At 50.9% G+C, this 21,866-nt stretch overlaps 3 protein-coding genes across 9 annotated transcripts; all 3 read right to left on the bottom strand.

Annotated features, from left to right (window-relative positions):
- Positions 1-1,116: 1,116 nt before the first annotated feature.
- On the bottom strand, positions 1,117-3,876 carry Bacc1 (BPTF associated chromatin complex component 1). 6 transcript variants are annotated; one of them, XM_021176773.3, is made up of 6 exons: positions 3,688-3,876; positions 3,435-3,529; positions 2,779-2,880; positions 1,939-2,126; positions 1,611-1,715; positions 1,117-1,379 (listed from the first exon to the last, which is right to left on the bottom strand). In XM_021176773.3, the coding sequence occupies exons 1-6, from the start codon at positions 3,706-3,708 to the stop codon at positions 1,315-1,317; spliced, it is 576 nt and encodes a 191-aa protein (XP_021032432.1). In that variant the 5' UTR covers positions 3,709-3,876; the 3' UTR covers positions 1,117-1,314. The 6 variants fall into 6 exon arrangements, with proteins under 6 accessions (XP_021032432.1, XP_021032433.1, XP_021032434.1 ...); XM_021176774.3 differs by having other exon boundaries at positions 1,117-1,375; positions 3,688-3,840; XM_021176775.3 differs by lacking the exon at positions 2,779-2,880.
- A 151-nt stretch (positions 3,877-4,027) lies between these two features.
- Rnasek (ribonuclease K) lies at positions 4,028-5,950 on the bottom strand. Its single transcript, XM_021177345.3, has 3 exons — positions 5,557-5,950; positions 4,836-4,912; positions 4,028-4,374 (listed from the first exon to the last, which is right to left on the bottom strand). Exons 1-3 carry the CDS (start codon positions 5,632-5,634, stop codon positions 4,233-4,235), a joined length of 297 nt encoding a protein of 98 aa, XP_021033004.1. The 5' UTR covers positions 5,635-5,950; the 3' UTR covers positions 4,028-4,232.
- Positions 5,951-7,781: 1,831 nt separating this feature from the next.
- Alox12 (arachidonate 12-lipoxygenase, 12S type) lies at positions 7,782-20,800 on the bottom strand. Of its 2 annotated transcripts, XM_021176370.3 has the most exons (14): positions 20,593-20,800; positions 19,858-20,059; positions 18,689-18,770; positions 18,451-18,573; positions 18,235-18,338; positions 17,840-18,000; positions 16,887-17,030; positions 15,553-15,762; positions 13,073-13,159; positions 12,708-12,877; positions 11,703-11,824; positions 8,866-8,966; positions 8,574-8,744; positions 7,782-8,453 (listed from the first exon to the last, which is right to left on the bottom strand). In XM_021176370.3, exons 1-14 carry the CDS (start codon positions 20,725-20,727, stop codon positions 8,274-8,276), a joined length of 1,992 nt encoding a protein of 663 aa, XP_021032029.1. In that variant the 5' UTR covers positions 20,728-20,800; the 3' UTR covers positions 7,782-8,273. The 2 variants fall into 2 exon arrangements, with proteins under 2 accessions (XP_021032029.1, XP_085685976.1); XM_085829850.1 differs by lacking the exons at positions 19,858-20,059; positions 20,593-20,800 and adding an exon at positions 19,174-19,304.
- Between the last annotated feature and the right edge of the window lie 1,066 nt (positions 20,801-21,866).

The following is a 21,866-nucleotide window of genomic DNA, read 5'->3' as shown; positions in this document are numbered from 1 at the left end:
GGTGAATGGGCTAATGAGTGTTGCTGTGTGGGTGGGGCGTGGGTCTTGGGGGACCATGGGGAGTGGAAGTAGCCCTTGGGGTTGAATACTTTGCCCTCTGGTCCAGATGAGCCTCTTCCTGGGCTCTGCTGCATCCCTTTCTCCCTGGCCTCCATTTCCTGCCTTTGGCCTCCATCTTGTGGCAGGCCCAGGGCCCAGGGCGACTTCCGGCCCCCCTCTCTCAACCGTGTTCCAGCCCCACCACCTCTGGACTGCCAACTCCCAACCCTGCTGTCCTTGGCCCTGTGTCTTCCAGCATTTCTCTTGGGTTCTGACCTAGGGAGGGAGGAATGGACACAGGAAGCCTTAGGTCCCTGCCTTTGTGGGAGGCAGTTTGTTGGTCTTCCCCAGTCATCCCCTATTTCCTAAGGATCCCCAGAGCTGAATTCCTACAGAGGTAAAGAATGCTCCAAGCTTAACACATTGGACTCATCTGCCAGGGCCCTATGCCCCGTTGCCTGCTAAACTACTTTTGCTGGTTCCTGATTGTCCCCCCCCCAGCTTTTTTGGGGGGCCATGTTTGCCATTCACACCTCTGTCTCACTCTAGGTGGGGGTCTTCACGGCACTGTCTGTGCTGTCTTCCTCTCGACACACCCTAGTCCTGCCCCCGCCCCAGCAGCACACTGTGGTTTGTACGGCACTGTGGCCACGTCCAAACCACACTGTGGTGTTAGAGCGAGGGTATGGGAGGCACCGCTGAGGCCTGGCCCTGGGAGGCCACCCTGGAGAAGCAACACACACACACACACACACCCCGACTGTCTGGGGTATTGTGATGAAGTTCTTGCAAGGTGGGACAGGAAACACTGGAAAGAGCCCCTCTGCAACCCCCAGGTTGTCTGATACCAGTTATCAGGAACCCTGGTAATGAGTTCTGGCCCCACAGAGCAAAGTAGAGTCTTTGTTGCCCACACCCAACTCTCCTGGCTCTAGCAGCACAGAAATATTGGCATGGGGAAGTGAGTCTGCCAATATTGGCTGTGCTGCTCCAGGCAGGGTGGTGAGAGCTACTGAGAAAGGGCCAAGCCCCCGAGGGCGAAGCAGAGGAGAGGGAACGGCAGCTGGCAGCACCATGTTGAGAGAATCTTTTTTAATTATAATTTTCTGTATAAAAATGTCCATCAGACAGAAGTCAAAGGGCGAGGGCACATGGTTATCAGGAACGAGGTTGATGGCTCCAGCAGCCCTCTGACCCTCTCTCAGGCAGTCCCTGCTTAGAGTCCCAGGTGATCCACAGGTCCAGGGTAAACAATGAGGGTCAGAGGTGGAAGGCTCAGCAGGAGAGGAGAGGAGCATCAGCGGAGGTGGTGAGGAGGCCAGAGTCCAGGGTCAGGCTGTCTGGAACAGGAAGGAAAACGGACAGAGATGGAGCAAGCATGGAGGATTTTCCCAAGAAAACCCTCACCTCCTCAAACGCCATATTACTTACTAACTGACCCATTCCCCTGCACTGAATTTTCCTTCTGAGGCCCCTGCACCAGAAAGGGGTTTTCTGTGGGGACCCTCCCCTACCATCCAGGTGAGTACGTTCCCCATCCCCAGCCAGCGTGGGAGGAGGAGGACTCCTACCCTGGTCAAAGTTGAGTTTCTTGGCTGGAGGAGTTTCTCCTAGCCCTTCGACATCCACCAGGTCACTGTTGGCGTCGGAGTCGTTCAGAGCACTGAGTGTCACATCTGGGAGGGGGCATAGGCTAGGTTCTAGGTTTCCCTGACTGCTGTCTTTCCCTCCTCCCAGTCTGTCAAAGCTTCATGCTCTACACATCCCTCTACCCACTCTGGAATCACCAGCGTACAGAAGAGAAGCGTCTCTCCTTCTTTGACCCAGGCCCAATTCTCTTATTGAATCTCAGATAGGACCTTTAACCCCTACCCTAGGCAGCAACTCCACAGCCCTCACCAGCCTTCTGTTTCTTTATGGGAGGACCCCCAGCTTCAGGGACACTGGAGCTGCTGGGTGGAGGGGCGTTTGGAGGTGAGAGGACACCGGATGTCATCTTCTTGGGTCCTTTCTTAGGTGACTCAGCTGGAAGGGGGATGCCGGAATCTTCATACACTTTTCGCTTCACAGTGGTCTTTATCTGAGCCCTGAAGACGAGAGAGAGCAGATTAGGGTGTCATCAGAGAAGCTGAGGGAAGAGGGGGAGGGGAGGGAATAATGGGCCACTCTGATGGAATTCTAGGAGTTCCTTCGTAAATATCCAGGTCAAGGCCCCAGTTCATGTGTAATAAGGGTCCTTCCCCCCCCCCCCCCACACACCTTCAGAACTTTTGCATCCACTTAGGGCTAATGGATTAAGATGAATGGAGTCCCTGAACTGAGTGGCCAGAAAGGCCCTTTTCATGATCCTCTGGGAGAGATACATGGTTTTGTAGGACCACCAGGTATGTTGTGGTGACATAAAGGTAGACTGAGACTTTGTCATAGAACCTGACCAACTAATTAGTTCAGAATGCATCCCCTGGACACGAATAGCCAGGGAACTCTTATCATCAAACACAACCACTGAGTATCTGGGCACCATGAAAATAAAATTCTCTGCAGGCCCTAGTGACCACTGCATTTCCTGAACTTCCGACCAACTGCCACAGTGACAGTCTCTCAGTCTTCAAGGAAATGCTAACAAAACTAGGAACAAAGTAGGAAAGATGCTGAGCTGGGAGTTCTGAGAGAGAACAATGGGTCAGGAGGAAGAAAGTTGCCCACCCTCCCCTTTCTCTGCCAGCCACCCTCCCTCACACTGTCCGTTCCTTGATGACACAGCTGATGTGATTAAGATCGTCCCCAAAGCGCTTCACAGCAGCCCTCAGCATCTCTATCTCCGTCTCCGTCCACTTGGCACTGTCGGAAGGGGAGAAGGGTGATAGCAAAAGTGGAAGAGGGATGTGTGGAACCAGCCCACAGGCTATTCCGTCCACAGCCAGCAGCCTCTTCCCCTTAGTCTCTAGGGGCACCTTTCAAAGATTCATAAAAAGGACCTCCTTTAAAAAAAAAAAAAAAGCCCTGGGGACAAACCGCTGGCCACATTAAATTACATCCAGGGCCACTTGAAAACATCACTTCATCATGTAACAGCTTCCATAAACAACCCAACGGAAACCAATGAAACAAGTAGGGGCCTTACAAACACAACCCTTGAAAGATGTGTGGCAGCAGTTTGAGGGAGTCCACAGGGCTTGGGGTAGGTGGCAGACATTCTGTCGGTTTGCAGCGGAGGGCTGTGGCCTCCGTAGTCTCTTTACCTGTCATCCACTAATTCAACAATTACCACCTACACTGAGCTGGGCCAGGCACAGGGGAATTACTCTATCTCCCTGCTCTAGAGAGGGTCGTGTCTGTGACTTGAGTCCAAGCGTCTGCTCTCGTAGTTCAGGTCCTAGGCTGGTCTCACGTACCCGGCAGGGGAAGAGTCCGAGACTGGATGCAGCTGCATCGTCAACTCCCCGAGCTTCGTGAAGGCGGCGCCGGCCGCGGAGAAGATCTCTCCAACCTGGGGGCGGAGCAGCATTACGGGGGGCCGGCAGCGCGCCGTCCCACCCCAGCCTCGGATCCGCCCGCCCCCCGCCCAGCGCGCACCAGCCGGGAGCCAGGCAGGGGGCCCACCCTCCCGTGGCCGCCAGGGAGCGCAGTCCGCGAGGGAGGTCGAACCTTGGTGGACGCTGACGTCATGGCCCCGCGCACCTCCTCACGGAGACGCTCCGCCGCCACCACCACCACGCGAGCTGGAAACCACGGAGAGCCCGGCAGCCGGCCTCTCGGGCTCCCGCGCAGGAAGTCCCGCCCTCCCTGCAGCTGATTGGCCGAGACCCGACCTCTCCCCAGTCACTCAAGGGGCCTCGCCGCGCGGAGGAAGACGAGGTGGAAGACGTCGCTTCACTTCCGGCTAGCTTCATTCCACTTCCGTCGGAGGGTCCGGACTCCTCGATGAGGCCGGTCTCAGCCCCTTCCAGCCCGGGCCCGCCCCTCCCTGAAAGCACAGACAGCAAGCTTAGGGGGAACCGCTTCTTTTTATTGTAGTTCTGAACGGGGCGCGGTCACCCCCGGTCTCCTCCAGAGGCTGGGCGCAGTTTTGCAAGGCCAGGGATGACGTCTCGCCAGGGTCACAAGTCCCAAAGGACGCCAGATGAGTGGGACGGTGTCTGCGGAGTCTTTAAATAGAGAAGGGGGCTGGGGAGGGAGGGACGGACCGTGCTCTAGCGCACCATGTATTCCTTGCGCTTGTTGAGACGAACTTGGCAGAAGGAGAAGCCTCCGAGGAGGAGGTAGAGGCCCGCGGCGATGAAACAGTTGTAGCTGACTTGCTCGTACAGGTTGTATATGTTCTGAGGACCGTTCCTGAAGGTGGCGAACGAGCAGGGAAATGTCAGCCATTCAGAGCATCCAATATGCAAGTTCTATGCATCAGACACCATGCTAAAGCACTTTGACTCCTGTTAGTCTTCCCGTGAAGCATACCAAATGAATTCTATCATGGTAACCATTTTACAGAGGTAGACCAAGGAGCACGAAGGCAAAATATTGGAAGAGGCCACATCTAAGCTGGTGGGCTTGGGTAGCCATGGAAACGTGGCTTGCAAGACTGCTCCTAAGTACATGCCTCTCTGTCTCTCTCGCGCTGGGGATTGAAACTGGGACCCTGCGTGCTGCCACCCAACTACTTTGTAGAGAGCAGCGCTCTTCTTGAAGTCCCCAACCTAGGGCCACAGATGTCCAGTCTTCAGAAGTGTCCTCCCCATAAACCCAAACCATGCTACTTCTCATCTACGCCCAACTCGCCCAAGTACCCGACCACTTACTCAAAATCTTTCTCTGTGAAGGGAACGTCCTCGATTAACACAGCAGAATGGACATTGAAAAATATCCCGAGCATTATCTGGAAGAGTAAGGAATAGATAGGTTGTCAAATTCTTACCTTACTTCTTTGGTCGCTCCCTAGGCTCCTCCCCTGTCTAATGTTGGCCCAACACTTGCGCCAGAGATGAACTAGAAAGGGCTAGTTGTATCTGGTGGTTGTATCTGGATTCGGACTCAGCCATGTGGAACAGGGCGTGAGGTAGGACACTGGGAAGAGTGACTGGGTATAGGGAGGTATATGGCAAACAGCTCTCCGAGACGCGTCATTATCATGGGAGCAGATGGGGGAGATGAAACACTTCATATTTCTGGAAGTGGCGGCCGTGAGGGCCCTGGGGAAGCAAGGCCTCAGCTACCATTTTCGGGGGCAAGCACACTTCCCCCTCGCCTCCATTCAACTCACGCAAGTCTCAGGGACCTCGCTCTTGTTTACCTTGGGGAGTCGCAAATTTGCCCAAGCTGGCTCCCATTCCCAGGGTCCTGCCCCAGCACCCTTTCGCTCCAGTTCCCCAGTTGTCTGGACCTGAGTTCCGTGTCGTTTTCCAGCGGCTATTTAGCCAGCCCCTTAATCAGCCTGCTGCTTCCTAAGTCTTGCGGGTTCCTCTTGTTCCAGCCCTTCAACCCCAGAACCCCTCAGACCCGCTCGCGGGTTAGTCCCCTCACCAACATGATCACTCCCCAGGCGCTGAGGACGATGCCACAGGCGGCCAGCTTAGGCCCACAGCACAGGAGCGACGCCATGGAGGACGGAGGTAGGGAGGGATCGCTGGAGACTGAGCGGAGCACAGAAGCCGGGAGAGGGAACCCTGGAGATGTTAGGACGGGAGCTGGATTTGGGGACTTGCGCGGCGCAGAGCGACGGGGGGGCGTGGCCTCGGGCGCGGACCACTCTGAGGGGTGACTTTCAGAAGATAACGCTGTGACGCGTGGTGGGCCAAGCTTGGGAGAGGAGACAGTGTCGGAAACAGAAGCAGAAACCCTACCATTCCTCCTTGAACCGAGTGGCAGAAGTGTGAGTGGTGCAGACGCTAGGGCCTGAGGGTTATCGCTCGTCGCCTACCCGGGCTTAGAATGGAAGGAGCAGGCTTCTCACGTGACCCACCTTGTTGGATCACATGACCAGGAACCAGCTGTAACCTGGTGTCAGGAAGGAGTCCACAATTCAGTTGAATTGTGTTAGGATTGTTGTGTCAGATCAAGAAGCTTGGGGCCGTCTGGATCCTTACATACTATCTTAGTCTTGGGTGGTCTTCTGTGATGGGAAAACCGGTAAGCGAGTCCGGGAGATTCGATGTGCCGGCCTATCGCTTCTATCCAGGTCTCCCTTTTGAAAGATGCTTTGACACTTTGAAAAGAAAATAGAAGAGTCCCCTCCTGAGGCTGAGCATCCTGCTTTGAGGGACGCTTTTAAATAGTTGACTTCTTGATCCTGCAAATGCTTCACTTGAAATGCAGTATCGTTGTAAATGCTACATTCAGGAAAAATAAGGGACTAGGAAAGGCAGACTCATTGGACACACGAAGGAAAGCGGCCTTGCTAAGTGCACTGGAGAAAAGAGAAAATAAACAGAAATATTCCTGCTGCTTCTTTGAGTAAGACAAGACACAAGCTGTGACATGGCCACTGTTCCAGTGTTGTCAGGAAACACCATGATCACGGCAACTCTTACAAAACAAAGGATTTAGCTGGGGGCTTGCTTAAAGTTTCAGAAATTTAGTCCATTATTCATGGTCGGGGGAGCATGGCAGCATACACAGTATGGCCTGGGGCAGTAGCTGAGAGCTAGATCCTGATTTGGGGGTTGGGGTGGGAGCAGGACTGACTGGCATAGGTTTTTGAAACCTCAAAAAAGTGACACACTTCCTCCAACAAGGCCACACTTCCTAGCCCTTGCAATCCTTTCAAAGGGCTCCACTGCCATTGAGCGAGCATTCACCTACATGATCCTATGGGACCATTCTCATTCAAAGCCCCATAAGATGTAAAAATAAGACTAGGCCTTCCTCTCCACCAGAGAAATTTGGTAACTCCACTAGTAAGAAACATTTGTAGTAAGTATTGGGGGTAATTGGAGATGTTTAAAGAGCACTCCCTCCCCTCCAGGGCTGGGGTTCCAGCTTAGGGCCAGTGATGAAAAAGAATTTTGTACTGAGATTGGTGTGCCCATCCTAATGACAGACAGAACAATTGAGAGAATGCATTTTAATCTCAAGCCCCCAGCACCAAACAGGAACACGGTCATGGACTTGAGTCTTGGGCCATTTTTTTTTTCTGTGTATTTTGTAGATATTGTTCCTAGCACAGTTGGAGAAGAGAACTTGTGAGGCACATGGTGGTTGTCACTGGGTGTACGTGAGCTGGAAACACGGGCTGGGAACAAGGGCTTCCTGCCTCTCCTGTTGGTGACTGTTATGGAAGGAAACAACTTGGTGAACTGGTATTTGGGGCCATTAACACCTTTATTTAGAACTATTCAGGGTATGTGTTCAAAATGGAAACGAAGAGAGTCTGGAATTTACACGTTGGCCATCAGGCATGAAGTCTGGTTCCTGGCAAAGAACTAGCTGAAATGGTTGATTTTATCCAGAAATACAATTTTCCTCTCCTCCACCATGGCTCTTGGATATTTTGAAAATGAGGTTTGGAGCCTGAGGCCTGTATGAGGTTAGACCAAATCTAACCTGAAATCATGCAAAGCACTTTTTGTTTGTTTGTTTTTGTTTTGTTTTTCGAGACAGGGTTTCTCTGTGTAGCCATGGCTGTCCTGGAACTCATTTTGTAGACCAGGCTGGCCTCGAACTCAGAAATCGGCCTGCGTCTGCCTCCCAAGTGCTGGGACTAAAGGCGTGCACCCCCACGCCTGGCTTCACACTTTTGTTTTTGTATCTGGTTTTGTTTTGTTGAGACAGGGCTTCATCCCTGGCTGTCCTGGAGCTCACTCTGTAGGCCAGGCTGGCCTTGAACTCAGAAATCTGCTGCATCTGCCTCCCGAGATTAAAGGTGCTGCGATTAAAGGAGTGCACCACCACACCTGGCTTTGGTTTTGTTTTTAAATGCCTAAACAAGCTGAAAAAAGACCCTGTGACATGTTAAGTTCATATCTCAGTGTCCATACCTAAACTTTTATTGGAACATAGTCACACACTAGTGGTATAGTGAGAGAGCTAAGTAATTGTGGTAGAACGTGGGTGACCCTCCAAAGACTAAACGGTTCCTCATAACAACAAGACATTTAGTGCCCTGTAGTAGAATACTAATGTGGAGTGTTTAGTCAGGGGAGGAATTAGAGTCTCAGCAGCAGACATAAGAAGGCACAGAATCAAGTGGGTAGTGGCAGTCCTAGAGCTGACAAAGCCTTCTGGGTCCCAGCAGCTCTGCCTCAGATGGTGATACTGTTCTCTATGCGGCTGGGCTTGAGGTATTCATAGGGCAGGTCAAGTTGCTCATTCCGGGCTGTAATCTCTTTCTCCAAATTGTCCAAATCTGCTTGAAATTGGCTGAGCACAGCTTTGGTCCTTGGATCTGAGAAATATTTTTCTGTGTGGTGTCCTAGAGGTACCTGAGACAGAAAGAAAGGACCATTCAGGCTCCAGTGGGAAGACAGAACTCCTGACGCCCAGCCCTTCCCACTGGCACATCTCCCCCAGCCATTACTTCCCACTCCGTGATCATTACTCACCATGTCTGGCTGCAGGCGACCCAGGTGCCATGTGATAGTCATCTGAAGACAGGCCTTCTGCACATCAGGTAGCGACCCCATCACGGTCTCCATCGTCACATCGTCCTTGCTGGTGGGCGGGGGCATCCTCATTGTGCATGGAGCATTAGGTACCCAACCATACCAGTCCAGCTGCAGGAGGAAACCGAGGCTTTAGAACCCAAGTGTTAGGATTTGAATCCCCACCTCTCCCTTGGATCTCCCAAGGCCCAGACGATTGCTCTCTGGGGCCTGGGCCTTCAGCTTTCCATACCTGGCCCTGGTTGATGGCAGCATGCTGGGCAGTGCATGTGAAAACACACATGGTGAGGAAATGGCAGAGCTGAGCCCGGGACTGGAAGGAGACAGGGAATCCTGGATAGGAAAAGAAGAATTTTTTTTTGTTTTGTTTTGTTTTTTGAGACAGGGTTTTTCTGTATAGCCCTGTCTGTCCTGGAACTCAGAAATCTGCCTGCCTCTGCCTCCCGAGTGCTGGGATTAAAGGTGAGTGCCATCACGCCCAGCTTTTTTTTTTTTTGAACAAGATTTAAGGAGGAAAGAAAGAAAGACAATTTGGTGGGTCTGTATTTTAGAAAAGATGTGTTTTTGTTTATGTAGATGTATTGTATCAGGCAAGTGTTTCAATACCGGCCTCATCGCTTACATTGTGGTTACTTTAGACCAATTACCTAACCTCTCCACAGTCCAGTTTTTCCATCTGCACAGTGGATGTAGTGGTGCATGCATGTAGCCACAGCTCAGGCAGGAGGATTGTGAGTTCCTGGCTAGCTAAGCCTGCACCATTGTCTGGGGCCACATAGTGAGGTCTTGTCTTAAAAAAAAAAAAAAAAAGACATCAAAAAGTTTAAATAGGGGGCTGAGAGATGGCTCAGTGGTTAAGAGCACTGACTGCTCTTCCAAAGGTCCTGAGTTCAATTCCCAGCAACCACATGGTGGCTCACAACCATCTCTAAAGGGATCCGTTGCCCTCTTCTGGTGTGTCTGAAGACAGCTTACAGTGTACTCATATAAATAAAATCTTTTTAAAAATTAAATAGTGTCCAACAAATATAAATATTGTTATTGTGGAAGGATAAGGGTTTGGGTGACCAGTTATCCCTAGTCAATGAATTTCCTGATTCTTTGATTCTTTCTATTTCTAGACAGTCTCTCTGTTATAAAATGAAGAATAAGAGACATGCCTATAATCCCAGCGCTTGGGAGGTTGAGGCAGGAAGAGCATGGAGCCAACTTTATTTTACAGTGCATGTGGGGGCTTTGAGTTGAGCTGATACATATATAATTACACCTGTTTTCTAGGTAAGAAAATCAAAGACCGGGGAGATTAAGCACCAGTCAAGATTACCCTGTGCAGGGAAAGCCGAGGCTGGCCTTGAACTCGGGTACCTGGCTGCTATTCCATTACCCATTTTAATTTCAGCATACTTCCTCTAAGTCCATCAGGAAAATCAGGCAGAAATGAGCTCTGAGAGTTGAGAGAGAACAGAGCGAGGAGGGGCCAAGAAGCTATTTGTGGGGGTTAAAGCCAACATTAGGGTGTGGGATGAATGCTTGCTTGTGTTCCCCACCCCCAAGTTAGTATTTTGAAATCCTCCACTGCTGTGGACATGATGAGTCTCTGGAACATTATAAGGTCATGAGGGTGGAGCTCTCATGAGCGATGGCAGTATCCTTTTGGGAGAGAATGTGGTGCCATAAAAGTGCAACCTAGAAGAGTGTCCCCCCCCCAGAGCCCAAATATGCTGGCACCCAATCTCAGACTTTCAGTCCCCAGAACAGTGAGAAATACACCTCTGATGCTTAAGCCTGTCTCACTTCATTATTTCAATACAGACTAAGACACTGAATATTTATGGTAAATTTCAGGATGTAGATACTGCTTGAGGAGACAGCCAGGGAGAAGAAGGGTCTGTTTGGACACATAAAGCCTAAGGGTCAGGACCATGAAACACTAGAGAAAGCTTGGTCCCAGTAGGGTCAGGGTGGTGAACCCTTTGCTTTCTCAAGGAGATGATCTCTCCAGGCTACAGGTGTTCCTGCATCGCAGGGTTTGGCCATGATGGTCCCCCTCCATGCCATAAGAAGCAGAGGATGGGATGCAAGCTGGTAGTTGTGATGGTTTGTATATGCTTGGCCCAGGAAGTGGCACCGTTAGGACGTGTATCCTTGTTGGAGTAGGTGTGTCACTGTGGGTGTGTACTACCCTAGTCCTAGCTGCCTGGAAGTGTGTATTCTGCTAGCAGCCTCCAGATGAAGATGTAGAACTCTCAGCTTCTGCACCACGCCTGCCTGGATGCTGCCCTGTTTCCTCCTCGATGATAATGGACAGAACCTCGGAAAGTGTAAGCCATTCCCAATTAAATGTTGTCCTCCTGAGTCGCCTTGGCCCTGGTATCTGTTCACAGCTGTAAAACCCTATCTAAGACAGTAGTCTTGAGTATGAAGGGGACCCCAAAGCCAGAGTCGGGGAGACCCTATGTTTAGATAACCCATGAAGGGCTAGTTCTTTCAGTAGGTAAAGGCGGAAACAGATAGAAGCTGACTAGAAGTAGAGGTTGCACCCTCACTGCTGGTAGGGATTGGGGGCTAGATTAACCAGAGAAACCTGAGCTCCAAGGATCAGGGCACTGAATTCAGAGTTGAGCATGCAGAGATCGTTGAGATGGTGCCCAGAAATGACCTTGCAGTCTGGCAGATGTGCAGCATGCCAGAAGCCTCTGTGTGTGGACAGCAGCAGGCAGGAGGAAAACGGACAGCCATGGTCAGACCCGAGGGCTTTGGGGCAGGGTGATGTTTCCCATTTATGTCTTCAGGCAGGGAACCGTGACTTCAGGACATAAACCTCAGTAGGGACCAGGCAGAACTCACTGGCTGAGCCGCGTGCTATGGCATGTTAGGGACATGACAGACGGGCATGAGTGATGGGCGGGTCTCTTTATGAGGATAACCTGGGTATAGAGGATGCTCCTGGGTGTTTGGAGGCATGGCAAATGCTTTCATGAATAGAAGGGAAGGTGTGATTGGGGAGTTCCTCCCCTGAGGTCCGGGGAAGGCTCTCTGTCTGGGCACTGTCTCTGGGACAGACCTTACCTCTGTCCTGGGCATGGCACAGCCCCACTTCAGTGATCTCCCGACACCAGGCCTGCAGCTCTGGGTCTCCCCTCACAATATCATCACTCTGGTAGAAGAGATGGACCATCCCCTTCACATACCTGCCCAGAGAAGGAAGCAGAGCTGAGAGCAGAAGGCTCCTGCCTCTCACCTCTGCACCCCGTGTTTATAGCCACCTCTCATCTGGCTCTCACTGTGCCTGAGCCAAATCCTACCAGATTTGTGTCTTGAGGGTTTAATTCTCATTTAAAAATCCAATTAGTTTATTACAGTATTGGGATCAAAATGAAGGCCTTACTCATACTGAACATGTATCCTGTGATGGAGTTACAGCCCAGGGCTCCCAGGGCTTGTGTACATTGATGGAAGGAAAAGAGATAAAAGTAGTTCTACACATCTTCACCTGACTGCTAGTCACTCTTTTATTTTTTTATTTTTTATTTTATTTTTTTGAGACAGGGTTTCTCTGTATAGCCCTGGCTGTCCTGGCTATACTTTGTAGACCAGGCTGGCCTCGAACTCAGAAATTCACCTGATTCTGCCTCCCAAGTGCTGGGATTAAAGGCATGCGCCTGGCTGCTAGTCACTCCTAACAAAACCCTGACTCCTGCAGATCCCCCAGCCTCCCCTCTGACAGCCTCGCCCTCATCTGGGTTCCCCCCCACTCTAGGGTCTTTGTTGTTTTCTTTTTTTAAAGATTTATTTATTTATGAGTACACTGTAGCTGTCTTCAGACACACCATTGGATCTCATTACAGATGGTTGTGAGCCAACATGTGGTTGCTGGGAATTGAATTCAAGAGCTCTGGAATCACAGTCAGTGCTCTTACCTGCTGAGCCATCTCTCCAGCCCCTAGTCTCTTTGTTTTTAAACCTTACAACTGACTCCACCTGGTCCTTAAATTTCTCTCTCTGGGGAGATGCTTTTTGCCCCCACCCAGATTCCATCCATTTCCCTCGAGTCACCGGTTCCCTCTCACTCACCTGGCAGTGACTTCCCAGAGCTGTAAAGCATCCCGAGCATAGAGAGCACTTGGGATTTTCAGCAGGCCTCGGTTAGCCAGATCATCAGGAGGGCAGAGGGAGCAGTAAGTCAGCTGAGCCACTGCCCGAGTGAGCAACTGAACGTGGCCGCCTCCACCTGTGCTCACTACCTGGGGTGAGAGAGTTAAGTCTCAATGGGTGGAAACCGGGGTAGAGAACCAGGGCTGTGGGGGCTCCAAGGTGGGGTGTTCAGATTTACAGTCATGTATATGGAGGGACAGGACTCATAGGCCAAGGCTTGAGATTTCATGGAAGTTAGTCTGGCATCCCCAAGTGTTCAGACAATCAACAGATACCTCCCTTACCTGATCAAATATTCCTCCATCTGAGATGAGCTGGGTCCGGCTTCGTGTGTTAATTTCCATAGTGTAACGGATGTGTGGAACTAGGAGCTGGGTGGAGATTAAAGGGGACTGTACTTGAGACCTTTGTTGGACCTGACACCAAGGTGACCCCTGACACCAAGCATAATGTCCTCCTGTCTGTCCTCTGGGTGCTTTCATTCAGGCTGAACACTTTGACAGGCTTGTCTCTTGCTTCTCTGATCATTCATTCATACTCTCTAAACTCCTCAGGAGTTGTCCTCTGGAGCCAGTAGTGACCAGGATTTCAACCCACACCTTACAGTAACTCAGGCACTTGGCCAAAAGAATTACTGTCTAATCTGCAGTATCCTCATCTACCAACAGGGGGCAGCAATGGGCTTTTATCTAGGGGAGCTGTAGCAATGTGTGTGACTATGTAGGTGATCTGTGAAGTGTTTGTCCACATAAAGGATCCCCATTAGTAGCTGTTATTCATTCCCTTCCACCTTGAGTGAGCATGTCTCTTAGGGGCCCTCAGCCACTTTTGATTGTCTTATATTCTATCATTTATATCCGCATAGCTTAAATTAGCCTGTATATTCCTTACCAAAACTGTACCGCCAGTCTTTGGTTATATGACTCTTGGGTTTCTTCATGAGTGCCTGAGGGGGAGTGTGTATGAAGCTGTCTGCTTACACAGCAGAGGTGTGGCCACCCATCCTGTCCCTGGCCCTCTCCTTCTCCATGGCTGTTACAAAACTCCACCTCATTCCTTCTGTCTTCTTCTCCTCCCCCTCCTCCTCCTCCTCCTCCTCCTCCTCCTTCTTCTCACAGTTAATATTCATGCTTCATCTAATCTTGGTGCTTATTTGAATTGCTTATGCCAAACACAGGAGTGACTCAGTGCTCTCTCTCGACTTTGAGATATCAGAGCAGTTTCCATTGGTCTGAGATTACTTGGAAAATTCACATGAGATTCGGAATGACATAGATCAACCCAGGTCCACATGAGGGGAAATGATGTAGCTCAATTGGCAAAATGCTTGGATAGGTTCAGTTCCCAGCACCCATAAGCTGGGTGTGGTGGTGCACACCTCTAATCCAAGCATGTGGGAGACGGACACAGGAGGACCAGAGCAGTTTAAGGAAATTTTTGGTTATAGAGAGTTTGAGGCCAGCCTGGGCTGTCTGAGCCCGCTGTCCCAAAAGCAATACAAAACAATAAAAGTGGCCATTTGGAATATATCCAGGTAAGGTTTGAAATGTAGACTCTGACAGTCACAAAATCCGTAAAGTGAACAGTAAGGAGGCCCTTGGGACATTTGCACATCTAGCCCTCCTCTGTGTCCTGTGACGTGAAGCCCTTTGCCATGGGATGTAGTTGTTAGAATAGGTGGAAACAAGAGGAGGCTGAGCCAGAAAGGAAAATGTCATGTGTGGATAGAGGCTTTAACTATACACATTGACTAGAGACACAGATGCAGGTGGCCTCATGCAGTACATAAAATCCAAGATACTATTAATCAGACTGTGTTACCCAAGGGGATAATTTCAGAGGAGTCACAACTATATTGGCCAGGCCTGGGCAGTCAGATGGCAGCACCCAACTGGAGCGATTTAATTGCTCTTGCCACAAGCCTCACTTGGATACCCCGCCAACACTTTACACACCATGCGGCTAAAAACCAGACACCTCCTTTGTCCCTTGAACTAGGTCTGACATTCACATTCTTTAAGAAGCTTTCACCAATTGTGTGATCTCTGGCATATTCTCTACGTGTGAAATGTCATCAGGATTTTTCAGATCTTTTCATTTTTATTATTGTTTTATTTGCTTGCGAGTATGTGTGTGTGGACATGTGTGTCATGGTGCCCATGTGGAAGCCAGAAGAAGTTGATTCCCCTCCCCCTCCTCTCTCACTGCAGAGGCTACAGTTGCTCCACTACATTTGGATTTTGCACAGGTGCTGGGGATCCAAACTCAGGTTTCCCACGCTTGAGCAGTATGCATTTTATCCACTAGCCACCTCCTCTATCCACAGTTGGTTCTTAGCCTCTTGTCTTCATGGCTAAGTACTAAATCTTCTAAGGTAGGAATAAAATCCCCTCCACTCCCATCTGACAATATTTCGGCCATGTTGTAAGCCCATTGTGAGACTGCCAGATATTTGAGAACTTCAGAGATCCCACTTATAATTGTCCCCAAAAGACGTTAAAGGACTCAGCTCGATTAAAATAAATTCCAAGGTGTTGATACAGCTTTCTGTTCCCAGCTCCTCACTCACAGATTGCTAGGAGGATTTTTGATGTTGTAGCTACCTCCTTTGAGTTGAGGGATTGGTAGAGACAGGTGGATTCTAGGGACTTGCTGGCCAGCCAGTCTAGACAAAATGGTGAACTCCAGGTCCAATTAAATATTCTAATCTCCAAATAGCTCATTTGGGACAAAGGGAGACAGGACAAGAGGGTCAAGTCTGTACCTTGAAGATAGGGTGCAGTCCTGGGAGGCATCTCATGGTGGCAACAGCGATGACCTCAGCCACCAGATGGGTGTTCAGCAAATGGAACTGGAGCTCCTGCAGTTGGAAATCTGAATTTCGGACCCAGATCTTAGCCAAGAGCCAGGCAAGTGGAGGATCCGAGGGCAGGAACAGTGTTGGAGCTGGGGAGCTGGGGTTAGGGGGCTGAATCTGGGAGAGAGAGAAACTGAGTAGTGACTGAACTCCCACTCCGTGTGTGACGCAGTCGCAGTTCCTGGGGAAATGGATGACTAAGCAAAACCGTTTCCTTGCAGCTTACACTCAAGTAGACGGGATAAGAAACCTGTCACTCTGCTTCCCTCGCTATAGCGCCACGGTGGGCAGGCTGGGTTCTGGAGATGGGAAGCAGGGGGTCCAGAAAGGAGCTCCTTGGAGTGGTGTGGGGGGAAACGTAGTAGGGCTTTGAGCTCAAGCGATGAAGGAGAGAGCAAAGGCTGGCTGGCTGTGAGCCACTGTGGTGTGCAATGCTTTACCTCTAACACTCAGGAAGCAAAGGCAGGTGTGCCTCAGAGGACAACAGAAAGAGAACAGAGATGGATGTGTGAGACCTTTGAGGTGCTCACCAGTGGTTGATGGAAGTAATGGGTAAAGAGACAGTCAGGTGACAGTGGATGTTTAGAAGCAGAGGACACCGAGGGATAAAACATGGTTCCTGGTGTGGCCCTCAGCTACTTAGTCTCTGAATTAATTTGGAACTTGAAAAGAAAGCACTGTCATAGATCCCACTTCAGATACACTGAACAAGAAAGTCTTGGGGTAGGATTTAATAAACTCCCTTCCCTGTTCTGCTCCACCCAGGGCCTTGTGCATGCTAAGTAAGTGCTATGCACCAAGCTATACCCCAGTGCAGAAACCTGTGTTTGTGACAAGCATTCAAGGTGACTCAGAAGCGCACTGACATCTGAGAGCTGCTGCTGCCAGGATGCGGACTCAAGAGGCCGTTCGGGTTTTGTTCATTTTAGGATCTTACTAAGTCACTCGGGCTGGCCTGAAACTTGTCATGTATCCTTGGGTAGTGGCAGCCTTGAACTCAAGATCCTCCTGCCTCCAGAGTGTTGGGATTACAGGTATGCAGCACTGCACCCAGCTGCTGCTTCTGTGACTCACGAATACGCACTTTGATTTGGGTGAGTCAGTGGGGACCAGACTGTGAAATGAGGGTTAGGTCTCAGGAGAGATAGGGCCTGCAAGCCAAGCACCCAGAAGTTGGGTTTCTTGCAGAGGTTTAAGTAACAGAGAACAGCATCAGGACTGAGATACCTAGGGAGCCTTACCTGGATAGCCATGGGTAGCAGCTTCCCACCGGGGTCCATCCTCAGCATGACAAGAGGGGCAGCCAGGTACTGTGGTTCTCCTCGGATCACATTAGCTGGAATTCCATCCAGCAGGATAAAGTCAGCTTCAAACAGGGATCCATTCTGGAGAAAGGAATGCATCCATTCTTAGGGTTCAAAGTTCACGCACAGAAGGGCCAAGACAAAGGGTAAGGTGTTTATGGACATTGATTTCTTTCGCCATGCTTCCTTTTGGCAGAGCTATTGTACCTGGTTGGTCCAGTTCTTCTAATCTTAAATCAAAACAAAAGCAAACCCAGCCTGACAAGATATCTTGTGTGGGGTACATGTAGATCTAGGTACAGAGTAGGCATGGTCAGTCCAGTCTGCATCACAGCACTATCAACGGGACTCAGTGTCCAGACGACCAGTCCCTCCTCTTATCCTCCCTAAGTGGTCTCTCTGCTCTCGGCTTCCACCACCCCAGCAATCCCTCATCAGCTCTATAAGAATCTCACCTTCCCTGAGGGATATTCCATCGAGCTTCCGGAGCCACCACTGCCACTGGTACAGTGTGCACAGGGTTACCCTTCCGGTGGCCATTTCCCAGAAAAGCTCCTCTATCTCCCCGCACCATGACACAGGCTTCCCTTTTCATCTGCCAAGGTCACTGAAGTCCAGAAGAAAACCTCAGCAAGAATGTCATTGTTCCAGCTAACGTCTCTGGACCCAGCCTGTGCCCTGGGAATCCATCCTCTTTCCCCCATTCATACAGGAGTTCCTTGTAAGCTTTTACATGACAGTGCCGTTTTTCGGGGCTTTTTCTTACTAGAGCACGCACCCAGGGATGATGCCTCCTTTTCCCTCATCACTTGAGGTCGCTGTCTCAGTCTCACAAGGTCTTACATACTAGTAACAAGAAAGCAATGCCGGACAGGGCAGGAGGAAGGTACCTTGAGTTCTTTCTCCAGCTGAGCTTGAAGCTCCTCTGTCCCAGAGGGCAGTACCAGTCTGGAGGGCAGAGAGGTAGAGCGTCTCAACAGCATGGGGTTGGCACCATTGAGGAACTGGTAGCCAAAGAGTTCATCTTCCTGCCAACACTGGTGAACCTTCTCTGGGGTGGGGTGGGGGAGCACAGAAAGGACAAGGGACACAGGTTAGATGTTTCTGTTCTTCACATTGAACCTAAGGAACTTAGACTATCCTACACTCAGCCCATGTTTATTTTTCATTTTTGAGGCCTCTGTGAGAATATCAGACACACTACATCTTAATTTGGCAAGGACCCATGGGGACCATGGATTGTAATGAAAAGGGGCCACTAGGGGTTTATGGGGAAGCCACTGACCGGCCAAGGCACTCTTCTGGCCCCAGAAGATCTGATCAAAGTCTTCCAGACGGTTCCAGCTTCTCAGGAGGGTATAAACACGTTTGAGGCCCATTTCCAGAACCCTAGGATGGGTGTTAAGACATGAGCCCATCACCTGACCCTCAGCTCCTCACTGTCCACCTCCATTCGTGGATCTCCCAGACCCCATCCCATGAGCGTCCAACCTCTCCTTACCCCGCCTTCAGCGTCCATTCAAAGTCCAGTCTCTTCTCCTCATGGAATCTCATATTTGGAGGAAGGTCATCCTTACAGTTCGCTGCTATTGTCTGAGGTAAGCCTTCCTTCCAGGTGGCCCAGCTACAAGTTGGGGACAACACTTCAGAGAGAGTGTTGAGATCAGTGATGGGTGCAGGGCAGGGAGAGGGAGGGGGCGGGAGGGGGCAGTTGGGAGGCCTCTAGGAAAAATGGTTACCAGTATGTCTGTTGTCTTTCCTTCAGTTCCTTTTCTCGATACTTCTGGAAGACATCTAAGGCATTGTCTGCTGCCAGGCGGGCTGGGGAAAGTTACAATTAGCTACATGTTGTCTGGTTCTGAGCACTCTTCTGCTTGTCACCTACTCTCTCTCTGTAGCCAGAGTTTGTTTTCTGCTGGGCTCCCTTGTCTTTATCTCTGGAGTTGCCTTGACTGATCCCCGGACACATTCATCCGGTTCTTGCCGGTTTGAGCTCACAATTTCACTTACTTCAACCCACATCTTTCCCTTCCAGACCAGAATCCCATATTCGCCATGCTTCCCTGTTCCTTAAGCTCACAATCTCCTACCTGAATCTATTTCATCAATATCTAAAGTGGGGATGGGGTGTGGGGGGGGAGAGAATCACGCTAATTAAGGTGATGAAATGTGGTGTCACCAACACCACACCTATAGCTACTTGTTGCTTTGGCTAATCTCACACCTTAAATTTCATCTGTTCACGTTCAGCGGTACTTTCATTTCTTGGCTTCGCCCCTGGAGCTGATCACTCTACAGCTACTGGCTTGTCCTGGGTGCCGCCTCAGTGAAATCCACCTGTCTCCAAGTGTTCCCGCCCTTACCACCCTGGCCTCCACTTGCCTCTGCACTTCTCTTTCTCTGGTTTCCCATGGTAAAAATGTGAAGTTTTACGGGCTCTTTTGCATGCCTCCTCCTGCCAGGTGGTCCCCACCATCCAATCAAATCAGCCGACCAGCGGTCCTTCCTCCGCTGCCCCGTTGCTCATTGGCCAGCTCTTATTCTCTGAGCCCCTCACCTGTCCCTCTCCCCACGGGTTCGGAATCACAGAACTACTGTTTTCTTTGCTTCTCCGTTTGTGTCCCCGGTTCCATGACCTTCTTTCTATCTAGGAAAACAGAGTCCCCAGATCTCTTACTTCCCTCTTTAATTCATTTGCAACATCACTTATTCTGGGAAACACTTGGGGAATTCATAACTTCTCATTTCCTCACTTGCACCCTGGAAACTCACTGTTCCGTGCCTGCCCACCCTTTCTCCATGTTCTTTCCCTCTCCTCTTCTTTAGCCCTATTCCTCCACCCCATCGCCGCCAGCACTGCCCTTTCCCTCTTCGTCCACTCCCCCAGGGTAGGACGCTGCCCGCTCACCTGTCCCCTCCGGGAGGCTCAGGATTCCCTCTCCCTGCACCCAGCGGTAGCAGGGAAACACGGCCTCTGCACTCGTCTCCGGCCCCTGAACTGTGATGAGGTTGCAGAACCAGGCGTCATCCACAACTGTGTGCTGTTTGTGCAGTTTCACAAACTGAAGCGGCCCCAAGTCCTCGGGAACGTCGAAGTCAAACTCCTCCTCCTGCGGGGACCACACTTAATAGAAGGGATTGGGAGAAGCACTTCGGTGGCCGAGCCTCCCCTTTGTGGAGCCTCAGCTTACCGCAGCCGTCAAAGAACACACCTCGCCCCTGCTCTCCTTCCCTCTTCCACCCCTAACCTGTCTGGCGGGTCTAAGGTGTCCCATTTCTGAGGGAAGACCAGCGTCTACAGCGCGCTGACCAGAGATTTGAGCAGACGATGACGATCATCGATCATCGCCTGTCTCATCCCGTTCACTGAACTCCCACCACACCGGAACTTGGAGGAGCTTCGACTGACCTCAAGTCCTGTATTTAAATCGGCTCTGGGGCTATGAATGCAGGACTCAGAGGCTGCCTGTGCTGGGGTCTGGGAAAGGAGACCACCCGGGGCCCGTAGTTGACATCGCTCCCGGTGTCCCACCTCTACAAATCTCCATCGTGGTCTTACTGTCACAGACCCTAGTCTCCTGTCCCTTGCCATCCTCCTACTCTCTGCTCGGACAGTAGAGGGCCCCAGTTCTTGCTCACTGACCTTGCCCCGCGCTGGCCGCAGTTGCAGCTCCAGTTTCGCCTCCCGGTGCTCCCCAACCAGCCACAAACGCACTAGGTTGAGGGATCCGGAGAAGAGCCAGGCCCCAGTGACCACGCGGACGCGGTAGCGGCCCATGGCTCCCTCTGGCCTCTCAGGAGGCGATCCAAGTTAAGTTCAATTCGAAGACCGCCCAGGGCCACCGTCGCCTCAGGGCCAGGTCCAAAACTTTAAAAAGTTGGATCTGTGTCCCCGCCCTCACAACGCCTAGGCACTCCCAAGTCCCCGCCCCAGACTAGTCTGAACCTGTTAGCCCAGCCCAAGAACAGGCTTTGGGAAAGGGGTGCACGTTTGGATCAGCTACAGTGGGAGCTAAGGAGGCCCTTCCCAAGGTCTCTGGGCTTTTAGGAGAACTTGCAAAGTGGTTGAAACCATTTTTCAAACGGAGGAAAGAAAAGTGTCCTTTCTGGGCTGAGAGGAATGCCTGTAGCAGGTGAGCCTGGGAGGGCCTGGGGGATGCCCAGCTGCTAGAACCAACTGTAGTCCCCAAACACCCACAGTCCCTGCTCTGTACTGCTTTTGAAGTCATCCCTTCAGTAAACCCTCAGGGATTCCCAGGCTGCCTTGAGCCTGAAAAGACAGCGTTTCCAGACTTAGAACCCCACCCCTGCCTTCTCCCCCACCCTCATGGTCTCCCACTCACCTGAACATCAAGACTTAACGATTTCTTTTCCTTCCTTCCTTCCTTCCTTCCTTCCTTCCTTCCTTCCTTCCTTCCTTCCTTCCTTCCTTCCTTCCTTTCTCTCTTTTTTTAAAAAAAGATTTACTTATTTTATGTATGTAAATACACTGTCACTGTCTTAGACACACCAGAAGAGGGCACAGGGTCCCATTACAGATGGTTGTGAGCCACCATGTGGTTGCTGGGAAACTGAACTCAGGACATCTGGAAGAACAGTCAGCCCTCTTAACCGCTGAGCCATCTCTCCAGCTCCGACTTTAAGATTTCAAATACACAAAAGTGTCATGGGCCACACATCTTGAGGGAGGCTAAGGACAGTGAATGATTTTGTCCAACCTCCTCTAGAGCTCGGATGCAGAGTACCAGTCTGGGTACGTGGGTGCAGTATAGAACCAGGTCCAGGTCCAGTGGGTGGGTTCCACGAGTTTATTTCTTCCAGGTAAGGAGAGTGAGCCTTTCTTTAGTGGAGCCCAGGTTGGATTTTCTTCCCAAGTTATCTCCTGGCCTTGGCTCTCAGAAAAGTAAAGTCATGACC

The sequence above is a fragment of the Mus caroli genome, unplaced genomic scaffold (genome assembly GCF_978045245.1).
Source record: "Mus caroli unplaced genomic scaffold, Mus_caroli_1 scaffold_13, whole genome shotgun sequence".
NCBI classification, from domain to species: Eukaryota; Metazoa; Chordata; class Mammalia; order Rodentia; family Muridae; genus Mus; species Mus caroli.
The sequence above is the reverse complement of the archived record's forward strand: the minus strand, read 5'-3'. Positions and strand labels throughout refer to the sequence as shown.

Coding starts and splice junctions, on each gene's coding strand:
- Bacc1 (XM_021176773.3), bottom strand. CDS start 3,708: ATGACGTCAGCGTCCACCAAG. Junction 1,716..1,938: donor CATAAAGAAACAGAAGGCTG/GTGAGGGCTGTG, acceptor GCCCCCTCCCAG/ATGTGACACTCAGTGCTCTG. Junction 1,380..1,610: donor GAAACTCAACTTTGACCAGG/GTAGGAGTCCTC, acceptor TTCCTGTTCCAG/ACAGCCTGACCCTGGACTCT.
- Rnasek (XM_021177345.3), bottom strand. CDS start 5,634: ATGGCGTCGCTCCTGTGCTGTGGGCCTAAGCTGGCCGCCTGTGGCATC. Junction 4,913..5,556: donor CCTGGGGAGTGATCATGTTG/GTGAGGGGACTA, acceptor TTACTCTTCCAG/ATAATGCTCGGGATATTTTT. Junction 4,375..4,835: donor TTCACAGAGAAAGATTTTGA/GTAAGTGGTCGG, acceptor CGCCACCTTCAG/GAACGGTCCTCAGAACATAT.
- Alox12 (XM_021176370.3), bottom strand. CDS start 20,727: ATGGGCCGCTACCGCGTCCGCGTGGTCACTGGGGCCTGGCTCTTCTCC. Junction 11,825..12,707: donor CTCTGGGAAGTCACTGCCAG/GTGAGTGAGAGG, acceptor TTCTCTGGGCAG/GTATGTGAAGGGGATGGTCC. Junction 8,967..11,702: donor GTGCCATGCCCAGGACAGAG/GTAAGGTCTGTC, acceptor TTTCCTATCCAG/GATTCCCTGTCTCCTTCCAG.